General features: G+C 38.4%; 1 protein-coding gene across 1 annotated transcript in view; it reads right to left on the bottom strand.

Moving 5' to 3' along the window:
* PTH2R (parathyroid hormone 2 receptor) overlaps positions 1–20,011 on the bottom strand; it is a 52,661-nt gene that overhangs the window by 8,020 nt on the left and 24,630 nt on the right. The window contains exons 6-7 of the mRNA XM_045867353.2: positions 12,056–12,122; positions 3,558–3,652 (exon numbers count right to left, since the gene is read on the bottom strand). Coding sequence (XP_045723309.1) covers positions 3,558–3,652; positions 12,056–12,122 — 162 coding nt within the window. The remainder of the gene's footprint in view (positions 1–3,557; positions 3,653–12,055; positions 12,123–20,011) is intronic.

The raw sequence follows: 20,011 nt of genomic DNA, 5'->3' as shown, positions 1-20,011 counted from the left end.
TCAGGGGTGTACCAGCTGAAAGTGGCCTTCTGGCTTGCTGGAGACATGGTGGTGGCTCTGCGTCCAAGGGCAAAGCCATGGGAGGAATATAAAGGAATCAAACGGTGTGTGAGACTCAGCGTCCTACTTAGAAAATAGATACCCAATTCTTGCAATCTCTCTCTCCCCAGGTGAAAAGTGCTGGGAAATCGCTACTTTTAAGAGTCAACTTAGCTTTTTAAAAAAGTAATATTTCCCCTGAGCCTTTTTCAATCCCTCTTGAGCTTGAATTACTCTTTCCCTTTCTTCTATACACGTAACACTTTGTAAGTGCTTCTCTACTGACATTGTCCTCACTTTAATTAAATCAGTATCTCTCTCACTCTCTCTCTCAAATTTTCTTCGCAGGCAGAAACCATGTCTTCTTAACTTTGAATCTCTTGCATGGCACAAGAAGGGCACTCAGTCAGTGAAGCTGTTGGCTATCATGCCCCTGTCACATCCTATACTGGTTGCCTCCTTTTATTCTGCCAACCATGTGAGAGAGCCATTATTTTCCTACGTCCAGATGAGGATAGAGGCTCAGGAAAGGAAAGTATTCACCCAAAGCTAGACAATTAGTAGACAGTTCAACCTTAAAATCTGTCCTCTTTACTATGATATTGCATAACAAACACTGGTTGAATTTATTCCAAAAATAAAAAATAATAAATATAATTTTTGTCTAATACTGAATGGAAAGTCAAATTAGCCAAAATACTCAAGTGTTCTTTTCCACTGAATTTTGCATTTTTCATATCTCATGTTCTTCCAGTCCTGGCAATCTTCTCTTACTTTGCAAGGGGACTGGGTTGTAATTTAAAAGACAAAATAATGCATTAGTCCTGTTGTTAAATCTGATAGATTATTTAATTTTCTACACAATCTCTGTGTGTTTAAAAATCCTTTTTGTCTTAAAATTACTGATGTGAACTACAGTTATGTAGAATGTCACTTTCGAGGGAAACTGGGTAAAGGGTATATATTTTATATATTACATATATATGTATTATTTTTACAACTCTGTATTACTTGTATGTTTTATTTTATCTCTGTATTACTTTTATAACTGCATATAACTCTGCAGTTATCTCAAAATAAACAATTTCTTAAAAGCTGATCGTATTAATTCATTTCAGTCTTTTTTTAAAAGACTTTATTTATTTATTTGAGTGAGAGAGCAAGAGAGAGCCAGAACAGTGGGGAGGAGCAGAGGGAGAGGAAGAAGCAGACTCCCTGCTGAGCAGGGAGCCTGACATAGGGCTTGATCCCAGGACCTTGAGATCATGACCTGAGTTGAAGGCAATTCATTTCAGTTTCAAACCACTATATCAGTGAAGGGATACCATGTACTTTTCTAAAGTCTTTCTTTGTGTATGTGTGCATGCTCACCGGGAGAGACTATCTCAGCTTTGAAAGATGTTTTCAGTCTTTCAGAGAGTTATATGCATGAGAATGTGTTTAAAAACTGTTTTAGATGCCACCATTTGGAAATATAAATATAATATACATATATTTTTTCGTTGTTAGCAAGAATATTTGAATTTGAACATTTGTTTGACAAAGGTAATAACCAAATGAAATATAAGTTTAGAGGTACAAAAAAGTGAGTCGGTGTAAACTGAACCTCATAGATAGAATTTCACCGGGACAAAGACACAAATTACATTTTTCTAGGTCTATTTACAAAGTGAGAAGGTATTTAATTTTTTTTTAATTTTTTTTTTTTTTTTTTTTTTTTATTTGAGACAGAGAGAATGAGAGACAGAGAGCATGAGAGGGGGGAGGGTCAGAGGGAGAAGCAGACTCCCTGCCGAGCAGGGAGCCAGATGCGGGACTCGATCCAGGGACTCCAGGATCATGACCTGAGCCGAAGGCAGTCGCTTAACCGACTGAGCCATCCAGGCGCCCAGTGAGAAGGTATTTAAATTTGGTAATCTAAGGCCTCAGAAACTAAATACTGAATTGAATTCCCAAATCACTGCCAAGTAAGTACCCACATTTTTCTCTCCAAAAAGAAAGAGAGTTATTCCTCACCATAGTTTTATCTGTAGCTTAACTTCGGACATTAGTAAGAATACCGTTTCAGCTATTTAAAAAATAAATGCATTTGACTGGAAAATACTTTCCATGACTATTAGTCTAGACCCTGTTCAGATTAATGGCTCCCAAATTTAAAAACTTCCAGGCCCCAGATTATTTAAAATTTATTCTGAATTAGGAATCGTAGATTATTTTAATCCTTGATAAATGTTTCTCTTCCACTCTTTTGAGAAATAATCTCCTATGAATGAACTCAAAATATTGTCTAGTCTATTTTTTAAGATAATTCACCCTTTGTTCTCTCCAGAGTTTCTCAAATCTCTTGGGCAACTTTTAACTGAAAGTACAAGTTCACATCATTCAGAACTAGAGAAATAAGGAGCTTTTATGCAGGGCTAGAGAAATAAACAGCTTCCAAAAACCTTTGTGCTGTTCCACTTTACAGAGAAGAATGGAAAGCTATTTATATTTCCCATTGTTCTTCATCCTTTGGCCTTTGTCTTCATCAGTGGGATGCAACATGAGACAGGCTATGAGTATAGCATGGCCCTTCACTGGAAACTCTTAAGCACGATTTACTTTATAACATGACTGCTTGCAGCACTTTACAAATGACTGGAGCCTACAGCTGCTGGTTTGTTCATACTGTGCATCCTATTCCAGACTCCAGTCCATACCCATCATCTTTTCTGCCTGACAGAGAATGTTGCCTAAACAGTAGAGGGAAATGACTCAACAGAGGGTCTCGAGAACATTTGTGACACAGGACCAAAATGCTGACTATGGTTTCTTCCTTTCTGTGTCTCAGATAGCATTTCATAACAATGCAAGACAAAAAGAAATAGTTATTGCCTTGGGATTATAAAGATCAATCTAAATCCACCAGACTAATGGATGTGTATATCCAGTTAGGTAGAGGCTGCTATTATCCAGAACTCCCAAAATGATCGCTGGAAAAAGTTGGCACACCCTTAAGATAGTTCAATAATGATCAAAAACTCTCAATTTGCCCTTTTCTTCTTGGAAGACTGAATAATGGACCTCACTCAATCAGTACCTTGGAAAGCTCTTAAAAATTTATATTCGGTAGGGGCCAGTCTGATGGACAGATTGGAAACAATACAGCAAACTCACTTTCTTGATATTTTCAGTTATGAAGATATTATTTTAAGAATGCAGATAAAATTGTCTGCCAAGATCATCAACAAGAGATTTTCTAGGAAGTCACACAGTTTATGGGAAAATTCCAATATGCTAATAACAGATAAAAAAATTATATTAACTAATACTTAAAATTTAAGCACATTAAAGGTTTTGCGTTATTTATATTTTCCTAAAATACATATACTTTTCTGGTAAATTGCACAATTAAACCAAATGAAAAGTCATATTCATAGATTTCTCTCTCAGAGACATTTCAGATCAATCAATATCTGTTCTTTACTCTAAATAGTAACCCAAATATTTCCTCTGGTGGGTGCCTGTCCTGCAATTACCTGTACTGTTTTCTTGTGTCATGCCCAACTGCATTGGTCTCCCAGATTTTGGTAGCCAGAACTCTAACGGTATTCAGAAACAGAATAAAATTGAGCTGAAAGAGAAGGTAATATTACAAAGCATTATTAAGGTAGCCTTCAAGACCTTTATAAAAATTTATATAAATTGAACTTCTTTGTATTCAAAAACTGAAAATTACCTATTCCACAAATGTGAATGAGGGGCTCTGAGATAAGGTATTGGACAGCTAGTGATTCTTGAGTTGCCCTCATGAAAACATAGAGATAAAAAGTTTCAACAGCACTGGAAACTAGAAATACCAAGGGATGATCTGCCAGAATCCATGGGGAATTTCCAAACCAAAGTTCAGATAAAGTCCTGTGGCAGACTGACAGGATAAAGGATAATACTTATTATATAAATATAACCAACTCCCCTTTTTGAAATGAACTCCCAGCTTCTGTATGTATTTTAGGGAGAGGAATAATAGAGTTGTTTGGGGGACACTGTCTCTCTTATGACATATGAAAAGTATTGGGTGAAGTATAAGGTTTTTTTTGAAAAAGCAAGTGGTGGGAGGAGATGGGTGAAAGGGGATTAAGAACACACTTATCTTGATGAGCACTGAGTAACATAAGAATTGTTAAACCATTATGTTGTACACCTGAAACTAATATTAACACTGTATGTTAATTATACTTCAATTAAAAAAAATTTTTTTAAACACTTCTCAGATATATACACACACAAACAAGATGTTGTATGGGAAAAGGCCCCCAGTGCAAGCAATTAGATTGAATTTGAAATATTACAGGTGTGTGCACCCCCAGAGACAATCAAGTTCTGGTTTTAAAAATGGGGAGAAGGTGTTGGTAAGATAAGCCCTTTTATGTCTGAGGCCCTCAAGGGAAGTGAAGGGATCAAAAATGAAGAAAAAGAAAAGATCTCCAGATCCAGGGTCATGAGGAAGTAGAAGCCTGAACCACTAGAGTCCCTTTATTCAGGAAGATGTCTGCAGTCCAGAAAATGCTACTACTTAGGAATAATGGAAAAGAGGATTGTCAAGAGTAGGTTTGTGTCAGTGGGAGAGTAATAGCAGGAAGAGAAGAACCATCAAGATCTGTATTCTTGGAAATAAATCATCTTGTAGTGTTTTCAACCATTTCTGGAATTTAGAGAATTTGGGGTAATTCATGTGCCCCACTCCCTGATACAGATGATCAACTGGATCAGCCCTTAACCCCCTGCCACCTTCTTTGCCATCCTACCACTGACTATGCTGTAGGAACCTCTCACCTCTCACTAATTTTACAGCTTTCTATAGGAACCAGGGGCTGAGTCATGAATCCCAAACGTGGGAGGAAGGACAGAGGTGTGCTGTGAGCTGGTGGAAGAAGGATTCTTCAGGCTAGTAAGAGCTGCCACTTATTGAGCACTCAAGTTTAACTCACACGAATATGGGAGAAGCATTTTTATGTCCCTTTATTATGGGTGAAGAAACGCCAACTCAAAGAGATCAAGTGATTTGACCTATGCTACCCAGCTATTAGGGGAATCTGAACCATGGCTATGTGGGTCTGTACCGCGAATTCTTAACCACCACCTTACACCTTCTCTTCAGGAGGATAAAAAGATGCAAAACATGAGAGCTGAGGATCTCCATTCATCCTCACCCACTGCAACACCTGGCTCAAGACGCAAAATATTTTTCACTAAGAGGGTGAGAGCTGCTCACAGATGTCACGTGAGTGCTTCTTTCTGAATGGCCACTTACGCCATGCCCCGTTAATTCCACTCTCCCTATGACCACAGCCCCCAGCAATACAGTGCAGCTGGGATGAAATGGTGGAAAGCGATGCTGTGTAATTACTGTGCAAGGGACAAAAGGGTAGGCACTGAGGCTGGCAGTGCCATGGGAGCAGTGCCGGCTGGGGGTGTCACTGGTCAGTTCCTATCCCTGGAAAAGGAAGAATTAGAGATGGCTTCAGATGGGCCAACCCTGAACTCTATTCCTATTAAAAAGCCCATGACCAGGAACTCTGTTCTCAGGCCAGTAGACGGCACTAAATAAATACTGAAAACTGGCAGAAATTTGACTAAAGAAGATACACACATCCAATACATCAGTTTAATAACTAAGAAGATGCATTTAAGGACAGTGAAATGGATTATGGAAAGAATTAATAAAAACTAAGATTGGGTAAAACTTGCTGCCTTAGGGGCGCCTGGGTGGCTCAGTCGGTTAAGGGTCTGCCTTCAGCTCAGGTCATAATCTCGGGGTCCTGGGATGGAGCCCCAAGTTGGGCTCCCTGCTCAGTGGGGAGTCTGCTTCTCCCTCTGCCGCTCCCCCTGCTGTCTCTCTCCCTCTCTGTCAAATAAATAAATAAATCTTTAAAAAAAAAAAAAAAACCCTTGCTGCCTTAAAAGATCAGTTAACAAAATATACCCGTGTACGCACGCACATACTGATAGCTCCAACCCCAGTTGGGTAAAATTCCAAATAATTACCCTGAATAATTTAGGGAAGTATAGAATAAAGGTTAATTAGGAACTAAGTTACCGACTACTTATTCACTATTCTAAGTGTATGACATGAATTGATTCTTAGTCTTCACAACAGTTCAATGAGATAGGCACATCATCGCCCCCATTTTGTGGGTTAGGAACCTGAGTAACAGCTTCCACTAATTATTCCTGGTCACATAGCCAGTAAGTGGCAGAGCTCTGAGGCCCATGCAGCCTGGATGATACACAGCGGGGACTCAACCACAGCACCATGCTGCCCATAAAAGAGAGTTGAGTTATAGTAGATTGAGATGGAGACAGAAATTTCTTTTTTATTTTTAAAGATTTTATTTATTTATTTGACACAGAGAGAGAGACGTGAGAGAGGGAACACAAGCAGGGGGAGTGGGAGAGGGAGAAGCAGGCTTCCCATGAGCAGGGAGCCCGACGTGGGGTTCGATCCCAGGACCCTGGGATCATGACCTGAGCCGAAGGCAGACGCTTAACGACTGAGCCACCCGGGCGCCCGAGACAGAAATTTCTTAAAGAGCAGGATGGATTAAGAAAAGATTGTAAAGAATCTAAAATATGATCAAGTTTTAAAATCAATATTAGAAATAGCAACCAGTAGATCTAACAAAGCAGGAGAACACATTCAGCAATGTGGAAGACCACTGAAGACTCTTCCCAAATGGGGGGATAAGGAACAAAGACACATATGACGAGGGGAGAGATGATTACATGGATGACATGGAATTGAGAGTCATCATGCAGATTTATTTCTCTCTCTGTAGAAAAGATTATGATAAATTGAACGAATCAGTAAGAATGTAAGAGAAGAAAATTCCTGTGCTAAAGGAACATCTGAGCCTGTATAAATGACATTATACACTGGGCAAATGGAGTGAAAAAAGAACAAGACCAAGTGGAAACTTCTAGTGAGATTTTTTAAATTTCATTTTAAAAGATGTAGAAAGGGGCACCTGGGTGGCTCAGTCGTTAAGCGACTGCCTTCGGCTCAGGTCATGATCCCTGGGTCCTGGATCAAGCCCTGCATCAGGCTCCCTGCTCCGCAGGAAGCCTGCTTCTCCCTCTCCCACTCCCCCTGCTTGCGTTCCTTCTCTCGCTGCGTCTCTCTCTGTCAAATAAATAAATAAAATCTTAAAAAAAAAAAAGATATAGAAATAATTCTAAGAGAAAATTATTTAGAGAGTCCTTGTATCTCTCATGTGAACTTCCTCTAAAATTTTGCTTAAAGGTCTACTTCAGGCAAAGTACAGATAAAACGAAGAAGTAAGAAACTGAGAGGTGAATAAAATGACCACCCATAAGCATTAAAACCAGTCAGACATCGAACAAATTTTATGCAAATATGGTTTTTAAACAATGCAAATATAAACATTAGATACTTTCTCAATTAAAAGTTTAAAGATGTATTCAAAGGGAACCACAGATGAATTGAAACAAAGAACTCCAAATTTCAGCCTTGAAACCTCTGGCCCCTCAGGCTATTTCAGAGACTTTGTTCCTAGAGTCCCCTTTCCCTGGATCATTCTTCCACTCTCTCCGCTCTCCCTTCCTTACTAGGTTAGCTCATTCCTAGGTTTCAGGCTGAATGTCAGCTTTTCTCAGAAATTGTTCCAGCCCCACCACAGCACTTGTCACGTGTAAGGGTTTGCCTCACCCACTCTGCTTAAGCTTCAGGAGAATTGGTGTCTATCTCCTGACTGTATCATGGCCATTGCCTCACACAGCACCTGCAATGTTCTTGGTATTTAATCAAGATTTGTTAAATGAGTGAATGGATAATTGATTGAATGAGATATGCACTCTTCAAACCCTATAGAAGAATTTTTAAAAATCATCTTCAAATCAACATCAACATGTTACAGGTGAATAACAAATTGTTATATTTGCAGATATGTATTTTCAGAACAAAAATTACTATTTTATGACTCTAGTTCTCTTAAACATAGTTTTAACACATATGAACAAAACACAGATAACAGTGCAATAATTTTAGATTCTATGATTCCAAAATCAAGTGATTCCTTCTAAATTTATACTGAAGTCTGTGATTATCTCTAAAATTCAATTCTCTTGATAGAACTTCTTCAAATTAGAACCTGTAAATGCTTATCCTCTATAAACTCTTTCCTATATTGCTTAGAAATTCTGATCACATTTTATCAGATTTTACTCCCAGATACACCAAATTCCAATTAATAGAATTTCTGTTATTCTAATATCCAAAGCCAGAATTAAGTGAGGGATCCAACTTATATTTAAAAGTTTTGGTGGAGTGCCTAGGTGGCTCAGTTGGGTAAACGTCCAACTCTTTGATTTTGGCTCAGGTCATGATCTCAGGGTCGTGAGATCGAGCCCTGCATTGGGCTCTGTGCTTAGCAGGAAATGAAAAGATTGCATGAAATGGACTCAGAGGTTCTGTAATCATACCAAACTTTGCTTTGTGCTCTTATTTCACCTCTTCCCTCTTGCCAGTTCCCCAGGGCATCTACTTTATATGCCGGCTTTATTTTTTCAACAAGTATTTATTGAGTGGCCACTATGTGCCAGGAAGCTTGCTAGGCACTAGAAATATAGAAGTTTAGGAAAAATATGGTTCTTGTTCACATAAACCTTACAGCTTAGTGCACAAGATGGACATTCAGCAATCAGAAGTTTTATACATTGTGATGATCTTGAGAAGGAAAAACCTCATCTTGCTCTTTGGGTTATAACAGGTGACCTAATTTAGATTGGAGGCATCAAGGAGACCACATGAAAAAGTTGCATTTAAAGTGAGGAATAGAAGGAAGCTCATCCCAGGCTTCCGAGGGTACAGCACAGAATATGGAATAGCCCTGAGGAGGCAGAGGTGGACAGGTTCAAGGAACTGAAAGAAAAACAACGTGGCTGAGGTATTGCATGTAAAGGGTGTAGGCATGAGTGACAGGGTCTTCCCTAGACCATTGGGGATGTTGGATTTTATTGTATGTGCAGGGAGTTCACTGGGTAGGGACACTGACCCCGAAGTTAGAATACCACTCCACCATTCACTAGCTCTGTGATCTTGAGCAGTTTCTTCATTTAGAAGATTAGATAAATCTATGTAAATAAAGCACTAAGAACAGTGCCCACTGCAGGGCACTATGCAGTGTTTGTTGTTTTTATTTGCATCATCCTTCCTGGCTTCAGGACACTGAACAGCTGAGAGGAAGGAGCACCTCACTCAAAACACTAGGATGGGTTTTGGGGCACATCTCTTCCTTTACACACTAGTTCTACAGTAAAGTGAGGGAATCTTAAAGGGAACTGTGATGACTGAATTGTTATACTAAAACAAAAAGGTACTCAGTGAACAGAAAGGTGCTCTTGAATCTTCTCTGATTTTTTAAAAAATATTTTATTTATTTATTTTAGAAAGAGAGGGAGCATGCATGGGGGGAGGGGGAGAGGGAGAGAATCTCAAGCAGACTCCCCACTGAGCACAGAGCCCCAGAGGGCTCGATCTCACAACCCTGAGATCATGACTATGATTTTTGAAATTAAGTGGATGTTGTGATATTGGAAAAACACTTAAGAATTCTTGCTTTGGAGGTGTCATCATTTAACTCAAGAAGATGAAAATGGCTTCCATCTAAGTTTTCTTTAAAATGCATATGCATTGAGTATACCATCATTTCTAGCTCTCTTTCCCCTTTCCCCAACAGGGAATCTTCTAGAACCTCTATAATCACCAAACTTTACTGTTTTTCTTTGCAATTTAGAAACCTCAGCAAGTAAACTTCTCATGTGAGTAACTAAGATCTGCAAACAAAAAACAAAGCTTTAGTTAAAAATCAACTGTTTCAATGGAGGACGTCCTATGCTTTACTTTTGTCCACTGTCCTTTGTTTCAATTCTTTTTTTTTAAGATTTTATTTATTTATCAGAGAGAGAGAGACAGAGGCAGGCAGAGGGAGGAGCAGGTTCCTTGCTGAGCAAGGAGCCCGATGTGGGACTCGAGCCCAATGTGGGACTCGATCCCAGGACCCTGGGATCATGACCTGATCCTTTGCTTCAATTCTTAATTTTGCAAGGATCTCTTGGAGTTTTAATATGTCTTTTCTTTTCATCAAATGAAAACTCAAACTTAATGTTCTTAAATTTGCCTACATTTTCATATAATAATTATCTCTTATTTCACGATTCCAGTACATGGCACTGAGGACACAAAAAAGTAGTAAGACCTGAGTTATCCCCTTAAAAAGAAGATGGTAAGCGATGAACAAGCAAACACAGTGGAGGAACTAGGAGGAAAAAAAATTAAAGGCTGGGAAGCACAGACGAGGATAAAATATCAATGGATAAAAGGGAAATCAGAGTAGTAAACACCAGACACTACTGTATAAAGTTAATTTGTAACTTTAAGTTCACTGATGTTCCCCAGGGATATAGTTTATCAATAGATGGTTTAATGGGATGGTTTATCTCTAGACTAAAATAGCAGTACTTCATTAAAATTAAAATGATAAGAGTTTATAAATTTAAGTCATTCATTCATTTATCTACTGTCCATTTCCAGCTTCTCCTAGGACATTGAAATGGGGTCTAATTTGCTAACAGGCTGTTTTTTGTTTGGTTGGTTTTGGGTTTTTTTTTTTAAGATTTTATTTATTTATTTGACAGAGAGAGACACAGCGAAAGAAGGAACACAAGCAGGGGGAGTGGGAGAGGGAGAAGCAGGCTTCCCATGAGCAGGGAGCCCGATGTGGGGCTCGATCCCAGGACCCTGGGATCATGACCTGAGCCGAAGGCAGACGCTTAATGACTGAGCCACCCAGGCGCCCCGCTAACAGGCTGTTTTAACAAGGATACAAACTGGATTCTCTGAAAGTGTTCCACATTTTATTTCCCCCTATAAACATTTACTTAATGGGCTTTTGAAATGAAGAGTCCTTTTCAAGCTTCTCTATTTCTCTTTCTGCATTTTTCCTATGAGATAAATAAGCTTTTCTCTGATTATGGATAGATCCTACAAAACCTCAGTCCCATTAATAGCTGTCCCTCTGCCATCAAGCATGGCAACATAATGACAAACCCGGTGATGCATTAAGCTACAGAAAACAAAATGAGAAATGTGAGAAAGTGGAAAACAAAGACCAAAAAAAATTTTAGTTAAAAATTGTGCTGCTGCATTACTTACAAGGGATTTAACAGTTAATATGGGAACATAAGTCCTCTTTTTAAGATGTTTATAATCTTGAATTAATACAAGTATAATTTCTTCATTAAATCATGGAGAAGCTAATGAGATAAAATCTTCAAGGGAAGTCAGAATAAACATTTTGGGGGTTGTGTCAGACACAAAGAAGTGTAACTTTGTTTTCTTTCACAATACACATGTAATATGTAGGTAAAATACTACAGACATAAAAGGTCCTCGCATTGTTTACTCCAGTCTTTTTCCCATGACCTATCAGACAGGATTCTGCGGGATATGTTTCCATATGGAATCATCTTAACTCCTTGGAGACGGCATGCCAAGTAAGAGCTTTGGTCAATGCTTTATAATGAATCATACTATCATTTTTCACTCTCTTAGTAATTCCCCTGTTCTCTGGTTATTTGCTTCCTCCTCCTGACCTACTACCAAGTGATCAGAACGTTGAAGTGGAGCTCTAACATAATGGATGTAAAGGGGGAAGAGTTTTAGGACCTTCCAGCTGCTTGAACATGTAAATGTTCACAGATATTCTGAAGCCCCAGAACTGAACCCATGTGCTAGCTCATTAAAGGGAGGGTATGTGCTTTCTGCATGGATCTCAGTGTCAGCCATGAATATGGATATGATCCCCAGCCCAGACTCTCCTAACAGCTATTGCTGTAATATGAGTCACCTAAAACCTTTGTAGAACAAAGTGAGAGGCACACTTTCTCTTGGTTTTAGCAGCAGTTTAATTATGCATCCTTTTTCTTTCTTTCCATGACACAGGGTTTTAACACTTACCCCAATAGCTGCTAAGATTGGGGCTTGGTAAATCCACTTGATGTTTCCAGCACTAAGTTCCCAGCATCTGAGACATGAAAAAAACTTTCATGAATAAATTGGCAAAGCAAATAGGCAGTGAGAATTAAGTAGCATTTTAAGTTTTACTGAACATTCCAGTCCCAAGCTTTTGATTAAAAAATAAGTAGACAAAAACAAATCTCATAAAACACTCAACCCAGTAAAAAAAAAAAAAAAAAAAAAAATGTGTAATGGGTCCTGGTTTCTGTACTATTAGCTATAGAGTATTATAAATATTGTTTATCTTTATAGCAATAAGATTCAAAACCACATTTCCAGAGCCACAAAAAATCACTCTCTTTTAAATGTGGTGCACATGGGGGCGCCTGAGTGGCTCAGTTGGTTGAGAGTCCCACTCTTGGTTTTGGCTTAGGGTTATGGGATAGATCCCCACGTCAGGCTCCCCGCTCAGTGGGGAATGTGCTTCCCCTGTCCCTGTCCCTCTGCCCCTCCCCCCCATTCTCTCTCTCTCTCTGAGATAATCCTAAATAAATAAATAAATAAATGTGGTGCACCTGATACTTCATTTTTCTTATCACTGGAAAGATAAAGTCCTCTTACTTCCAGAAGTTCCAGCGATTTTATGTTATACCTCCACATACTGTAGAATACTGACAATAATGCAAATCATTCTTATCCATCGAAATGCAATAGAAAGCTGACAGTAATGCAAATGATTCCTGTTGGTAGAAATGCAACAGAAAACTAGATGCAAATGGTTTTTGTGCATAGAAATGAAAACTAGTTGTGTTCAGTGGAATGTGATTGATCATTGCCTTATGAATACTGAATTGTTGCATGTATTTATAAATTTATTTCAGTATTCATTTTGCTAAACACAGGCATGTGATTTATTTCTTCTTTGAACAAGTTATAACATCTTACTGCTTCCCTCCATAATTAGTGAGTTAAAATATCTTTGACAAGTGCTCATTTTATATCTGCATAAAATCCATGATTTTATCTTTAACTTTAAAAGTTCATTTTTAACAGTACTTAATAAAAACACTATATAATTTACCTATTTGTTATGTTTATCTTCTGCTTCACTCCCATCCCAGCTAGAATTTAGTTTCTACATGAACAGGGATCATTGTTATTTTCTGATGTATTATAAGTGCCTAGAATAATACAGAACATATAGGTAGTCAACAAATATTTGTTGGATTGAACTGAATTCAAAATAAGTTTGATTCAATCTCACTCAAACTGGTTTGGAACAGTGTTGAGAAAAACTAGTTCCACTTGAAACTTTAATGTAGCACTTTAAGCAGTTTTTATACATTAAAGATACATAAATAAAAGCCTCAGTTTCTTTCTCCTTAGACAAAACCTAGCATTGATTGTGGGGACAATAAATGAAATTTTATAAAGAAATTTTAGGGATGGGACGCCTGGGTGGCTCAGTCATTAAGCATCTGCTTTCGGCTCAGGTCATGATCCCAGGATCCTGGGATCGCGCCCCACATGGGGCTCCTTGCTCCGTGGGAAGCCTGCTTCTCCCTCCCCTACTCCCCCTGCTTGTGTTCCCTCTCTCACTGTGTCTCTCTTTGTCAAATAAATAAATAAAAATCTTTTTAAAAAAAAGAAATTTTAGGGATATAATGATAATTATTTAATTTTAGATGATAAATTTATCAATAAGTTACTTTTAAATTAATGAACAAATTTGGGATAATAAAAAGCTATTTCAACTATTCCTTGAAGGTAGAACATTTTCAGTACATACGTAATGACTATATTATGTTTACATTTTAATATTTTTATGTAGGCAATACATTCTCATTTCAAAAATCAAACTGTATAAAAAGACAGTCATTGAGACATCTCAGTCCTTCCCATGTTCCTATCTTCCTCTGCCCCTGCCTCTCTCCTTATAGGTAACATCTTTTATTACTTTATTTTATATGCTTCCAGTGTTTTCTTATGCATATACAGATACAGATATTATAATCTTATTTTCCCTTACCCTACAAAAAATGCAATGTATACTCTGTTCTGCAACTGGCTCTTTCCTTTCAACAGGATATTCTTTATTCCTTTCCATATCAATACCAAGACTGCTCAGTACACAGCATTCCATTGGAAGGATGTACCACAGTTGAATCAACTAGACCTCAAAACCAAAGTGTAATTCTGGCCCCACCACATTGAAATCTGCAAAGTCAATGGACTTGAAGTTTGCATAACATGGAAATATCAAAGACAGGGAAAGTTTGCACTTGCACATTATTAAACATTTCCTAGCATTATTTGCACATGTCTATTCTTCACATTATTCAACCAGACAAGAAGGATAAAAGAGTGTTCCTGAGTTGTGCAGAACATCTATCACACTACTCTAAAAAGGTTTTCCACTATATGGAAAGTGGCATATTTTACTGTATGAATATAAATTGAATACAGATTCACTAGCTACGAGACTCCTGGATTCTGTAAATTTTCTTTTTGCTTTTACATTTGGTAGTATCTTCACAATCTTCTTTCTTTGCCTCAGTAACATTTCATCATTGTGTCTCCTAACACACTGCAACTCAATTGCACAATTCCAGCTCTGCAAAATACTTTGGAAATAGGTCAAAACCAGCTACCTCTAAAAACTAGAAAAACTTGCCTTTGATAGTTTTCAACATCAAAGCTTCAAATTTGCCCTTTGATATGAAAGGCAACTGAGATTTCAGATTCTTTTTTAAGAAAATGCTATTAATCCTTGTCTTTCATTAATTCTTCCCTGTCCCATCTCACACTGTGTTTGTTAACAAGGCTCAGAAACTACCCTCTATTCAGACTTTGTAAATGAAATTTTAACACTCTAGAAAATGGAGAAATGAATGTCAGTAAAAATGCAGTTGTGAAAGTTGAGGATGAGGCACAGAGGTCTGCCTAGAAAATAGAACTTTGTCAGTCAGGATTAGGAATAGGAAATGCATTATTCTGCAGGAGAGATCCAGGGAAATGAACACTGCATTGTGTCTGTAACTCACAATGTGAGAAGAGGAAGTACAGAAGCCCTGAGAGCCATGCAGATTTCCTAGAAATGACAGAGGCTATCTTTTCTTGGTCTTTTGTATTATGGGACCCACCCTTCCTGCTGGCATTCCATTTCCTTTGCATGAGCAGGGAGAAGGTGATAAGGTACCATATAGGGTGTTTTGCTTTTGCAAGTAAAAAGAAAGAGAAACAAAAATACCCACTTTTTAAAGCTCATTTGTCCAATTGAAACTATTCAACTTTCTTACCCTACCTTAGCCAAGTAACTTTTTTTAAAAATTTTTTTTTTTAAGATTTTATTTATTTGCGAGAGAGAGAATGAGAGACAGAGAGCATGAGAGGGAGGAGGGTCAGAGGGAGAAGCAGACTCCCTGCTGAGCAGGGAGCCTGATGTGGGACTCCATCCCGGGACTCGAGGATCATGACCTGAGCGGAAGGCAGTCGCTTAACCAACTGAGCGACCCAGGCGCTTTAGTCAAGTAACTTTTGATAGAATTTTAGAACTGTAATACTTCCTTTGTATATTCAATAGCATTTAGAGTGTCTTCCAAAGCTGGATCTGATTTGCTTAACTCTAAATGGCCAAGATGCAGAGAAAATCAGAGTTAGACTTTGAAAGGCCAAATCAGAAAAAGAAGAATCTCTAATATAAGAGATAGGACAGAGACCCCAAATTCCTTTGGAGATGCTCCAAGCTCTCTCTCTACCTGAACTTTGTGACAGAGGACTATATGTAGGTCAGATTACTATCAAGAAAACCCTCAAAAATGTAAAAGCAAAAAGAAAATTTACAGAATCCAGGAGTCTCGTAGCTAGTGAATCTAGAGACAAGCTGAATTCCATGAAAAATCAAATTAGGCAATTTTGAAATCATGCCATGTATGTGATAATACAGTTTTATTTTATATGCAAAATAAATATAAAATGACCGCTTAACCCAATTATCATGCTCAGATCAGGACACTATAGAATTCAAGATTTTATTCTGAGTTTGTAGGAATAAATGTTTTGTACAGAGGAGTCACATGATCTAACATATTTAATTTTTTTACATTAATTCAACTGTTTTAGAGCAATATTCAATGTCAGTTGAATTTTTTAAATATTATGTAGCAAAGGATTCTTTGCCTCAAAAATAAACTTTTTTCCTTGAAAAATAATAATTTTTTCCTTGAAAATACATATGACTATTAATGGTTTATGATTTAGTTTATAATTTTCAAGAAATAATACAAGATAACTAAGAAAACCAACTATCTAATTCAATATAAAATGCATTGTGAATATATTTGCTTGCATTCTGTGCTCAAGGCTTGGAATGTCAGTTGAATGGGTGAATGAGTCAAAATTGCTACAGGCTACGAAGATGCAACCTGATATCTCTGGGTCTCATTTTATTCATGTCTCAAATGAGGGGATTAAACCAAAAAATGCCTTAGGATTTACCTTCTCTAAAATTCCAAATCTAAGTTATATGGTTCCACATCTCAGGGTAAAATCATTTAGCATTATCTAGTACCTCTTTACAGACTCAACCCACCCCCCCCAAGAAATCAAATAGCAGACAGTATAAGTCTTCTTTGACATTTCCAGTATCATTGTACATGTATAGCAATGATGATAATGTTGATAACATTAACCCTAAATTATTAACATAATGTTTGTATAGAAGTTGGAGTTTATAAAGTCGTTTCATAAATGGGCTCTTACCTGATTTTCCAATCTACCCCCTGCAGACTCAATCTTATTCATAGCCACGAATATTCTCATTTTACCAACGGGAAGGCTGAGGCTGAGGGAAACTGCCACAATTAACGAATGGATGAGGAAATACATTTCCTAGTAACTCACAACTTGCACTGAGCCAAACTTTATCTTCGCTCAATAGACACTTAGCAAATAGAGGAAAGTGGCAAAATAGATCCATAAGAACTGATCAGCAAGCATTGGACAGTTCTCTACTGTAAAAACAGAGAATTTCACTCCTGCCCATTTGTAATTCATAGTTGTTGGTCTTTTAATCTGACAATTACACATGAAGTCAAGAGAAATAAGATCGTATGTAAGAAAGAGATAATTATGAAATCTACATACAAAATGCTACAGGAATTTGATAAAGAAGAGTTTACATGGGGGGAAAGAGCATTTGAAACACATGGAAGTGGCAGAGTACCTGTGGTTATGGCTTTACTTTCTGAACACCATGAAATGCAGATACAATTTTCTCATGTGAACGAGAAGAACATGTGCTAGTAGACAAGGTTGTATGTATGCTTACAGGCAATACGCATGCACAAGCTCGAGCTCCTATCTCGGTAAAAGCTGTGAACTACTGAAAAGTCCATGACAGGTGATGGACTATTTCTGATTAAGAGAATAGGAAGAACTACAAGTGGTAGAAGGACAAAGCATAGATATAATGAAGGTAAGAAAAACTGTCCAGTGTACAATGGGCATTGTCCACCGTGTACTCCTCATTATCAGGGGTGTTTAAGCAACTGAAGGGTGAGCAGCTGTCAGTGATACTGTAAAAGGAATCCCTCTATAACACTCCTCCTCCACAGAAAATAAATACCTCTGATTTTAATAGAAACCTCTAGTCTGCCCATAGTGTTTATTGAGTGCCTCTGGAGCCCAGCTGTCTAGACAAATTCCTTCTCTACCACTTGTGGCTGTGCAATGCCAGGTACACTTCTTCTGGCCTCAGTCTCATAGGGTTGATAGGAAGTCCAATTAAATTAATATTTGCAGAACCCTCAGAAAGTGGGATGTGGGTATCATTCAAAAATGCTAGCTTCATCTTTATTATTACTTTTCTCCAATTTTTCCTCCACATGCTGGTAATGATCTGTATAAAATGCAAATTTGTTGTCATTATCACTGAAAAATACCCCAACCATCCTAGTATGACCTATAAAGGTCTGGAAGCTCTGGCCCGCATCTCTTCTCCAGCCTCACTTTTAAGCTCTAACTTTAGCAGAATCAAGGCTCCACTGACTTGATAGGATAAACATCAAATCAGCTAGGATCAATGAAAGGGTAAGTCCTGCTTTCTGATGGAATAACAATAAACAAAAACATTATTTTTGATCAGACATTATGTATAGGTATAAATTAATGAAATAATTAAAGGACTAATACTTGCTACTAAGTACTTAGTACTTACTATTCCAAACCCTATAGTGTTTTATGTACATTATCTCATTCAATCTTACAACACCCCTATGAAGAGTAATATTCGTTTTATCTGCATTTGATCAATGAGAAAACCAAGGCTCAGAGAGGTCAGGTAGTGCACCTGTTGTCAGAGAACCAAGAAGTAGCAGAACAGGCCTGTGAGTTACCTGCACCTGAGCTCTTTCTCATCATGTTCCCAATTAGTGCCTACTAGCGACCAGGCTCTGTGCCATGTTTTGTCTGTATTAATGTCATTTATACATTATTATCACTGTTTTATATTAAGAAATGGACATACAAAGAGATCGTTTCTCATGGTCTCAAAACTAATAGCTGAACCCAAGATTTGAACTCAGGTCTGCCTAAGTCTAAAAAAGCATCTTTTACTATCACCCGGCATCACAGCCCTGTACCTTAAAATGCTGCTTTAGGGGTGCCTGGGCGGCTCAGTCAGGAAAGTGTCTGCCTTGGGTTCAGGTTGTGATCCCAAGATCCTGGGATTGAGCACCGTGTTGGGATTGAGTGCCACAGAGCAGGGAGACTGCTTCTTCTTCTCCCCCCCGCTTGTGTTCTCTCTCGCTGTCTCTGTCTCTCTCTCTCTCAAATAAATAAAATCTTTAAAAATAAATAAAATAAAATGCTGCTTTTGATAAGGAAAATCTGAGTCCTAAGATGGCTGACCGAGCCAGCAAGAGAGTCCCAGTCCTTTCTCGGCGCTCTTCCAGGTTCTTCTCCCTGCTCTGCTTCCCACGCACACCAATCCAGGCCCTTCTCCCTGCCCCGCTTTGTGCACGCACCAGAAGTGCCAAGTATGCAAAAGTAGAAGTGTATAAATTGCCCCTTTTGTGCTCGGGGCTCAGACCTTTGGAGATCACTCTCCTCTGAGCCCACCGGCATCAAATAAACCTCCTATCCTCCAAGATCTCCGGGTGCCGCTTGGTTCTTCCGTCAGGCAATACAGTCCAGGTTCCATAACACTTTAAATTAACCCCAGGCTACTTGAAAATCCTAGTGAATCACTAGGATGGATTCCACTTCTAATGTGCATTTGTTTTATTTTTTGAAAACATTTAATTTTGCTATAGAAGACAAAAAAAATGGGATGGATGAAACCCATAGTTTGTATCAAATTCAAATAAGTAGGTAATAAGTGGACCCCATGCATGTTAAACATAAGTATAACTGGGCACTAAATATTCATGATACACCTGGGGTGCCTGGGTGGCTCAGTTGGTTAAGCCTCAACTCTTGGTTTCGGCTCAGGTCATGACCTCAGGGCCGTAAGATCAAGCCTTGCACTGGGCTCCGTGTTCAGCACCTAGTCAGCTTGAGATTCTCTCTCCCTCTCCCCCCACTTGCACTCTCTATCTCTCTAAAATAAATAAATAAAACCTTAATAAATAAATAAACACTCATTATACACCAAATATATGAGGCACAAAATATTCCCTGATACACAGGAAGTGCTCAATATTCTTGACATCTTAATTCAGCCACTGATTGGTGAAACCCGTGCCCACATATCCCGTGCCCAAGGAACACAAATAAAACCCAAAGCTGTTTAGCAGGCTAACTGGTAAGCTATAGCTATGACCAGGCATACCTGCCTCCCATCAGTATGAGAAAGGAAATGTGTGTCACTGGCCCAAGGCACCTTCTGGCTGTGGGTCTCCTTGCTGCAACCTCATCTCTGGTCTTCACAGCCACACCGTCAAGTGGGGAAAGCTG

This window comes from Mirounga angustirostris, unplaced genomic scaffold (genome assembly GCF_029215605.1).
Source record: "Mirounga angustirostris isolate CCGP_5_RB_7025 unplaced genomic scaffold, mMirAng1.0.hap1 SCAF_3, whole genome shotgun sequence".
NCBI lineage: Eukaryota > Metazoa > Chordata > Mammalia > Carnivora > Phocidae > Mirounga > Mirounga angustirostris.
This window is presented reverse-complemented; position numbering and strand designations above follow the sequence as displayed.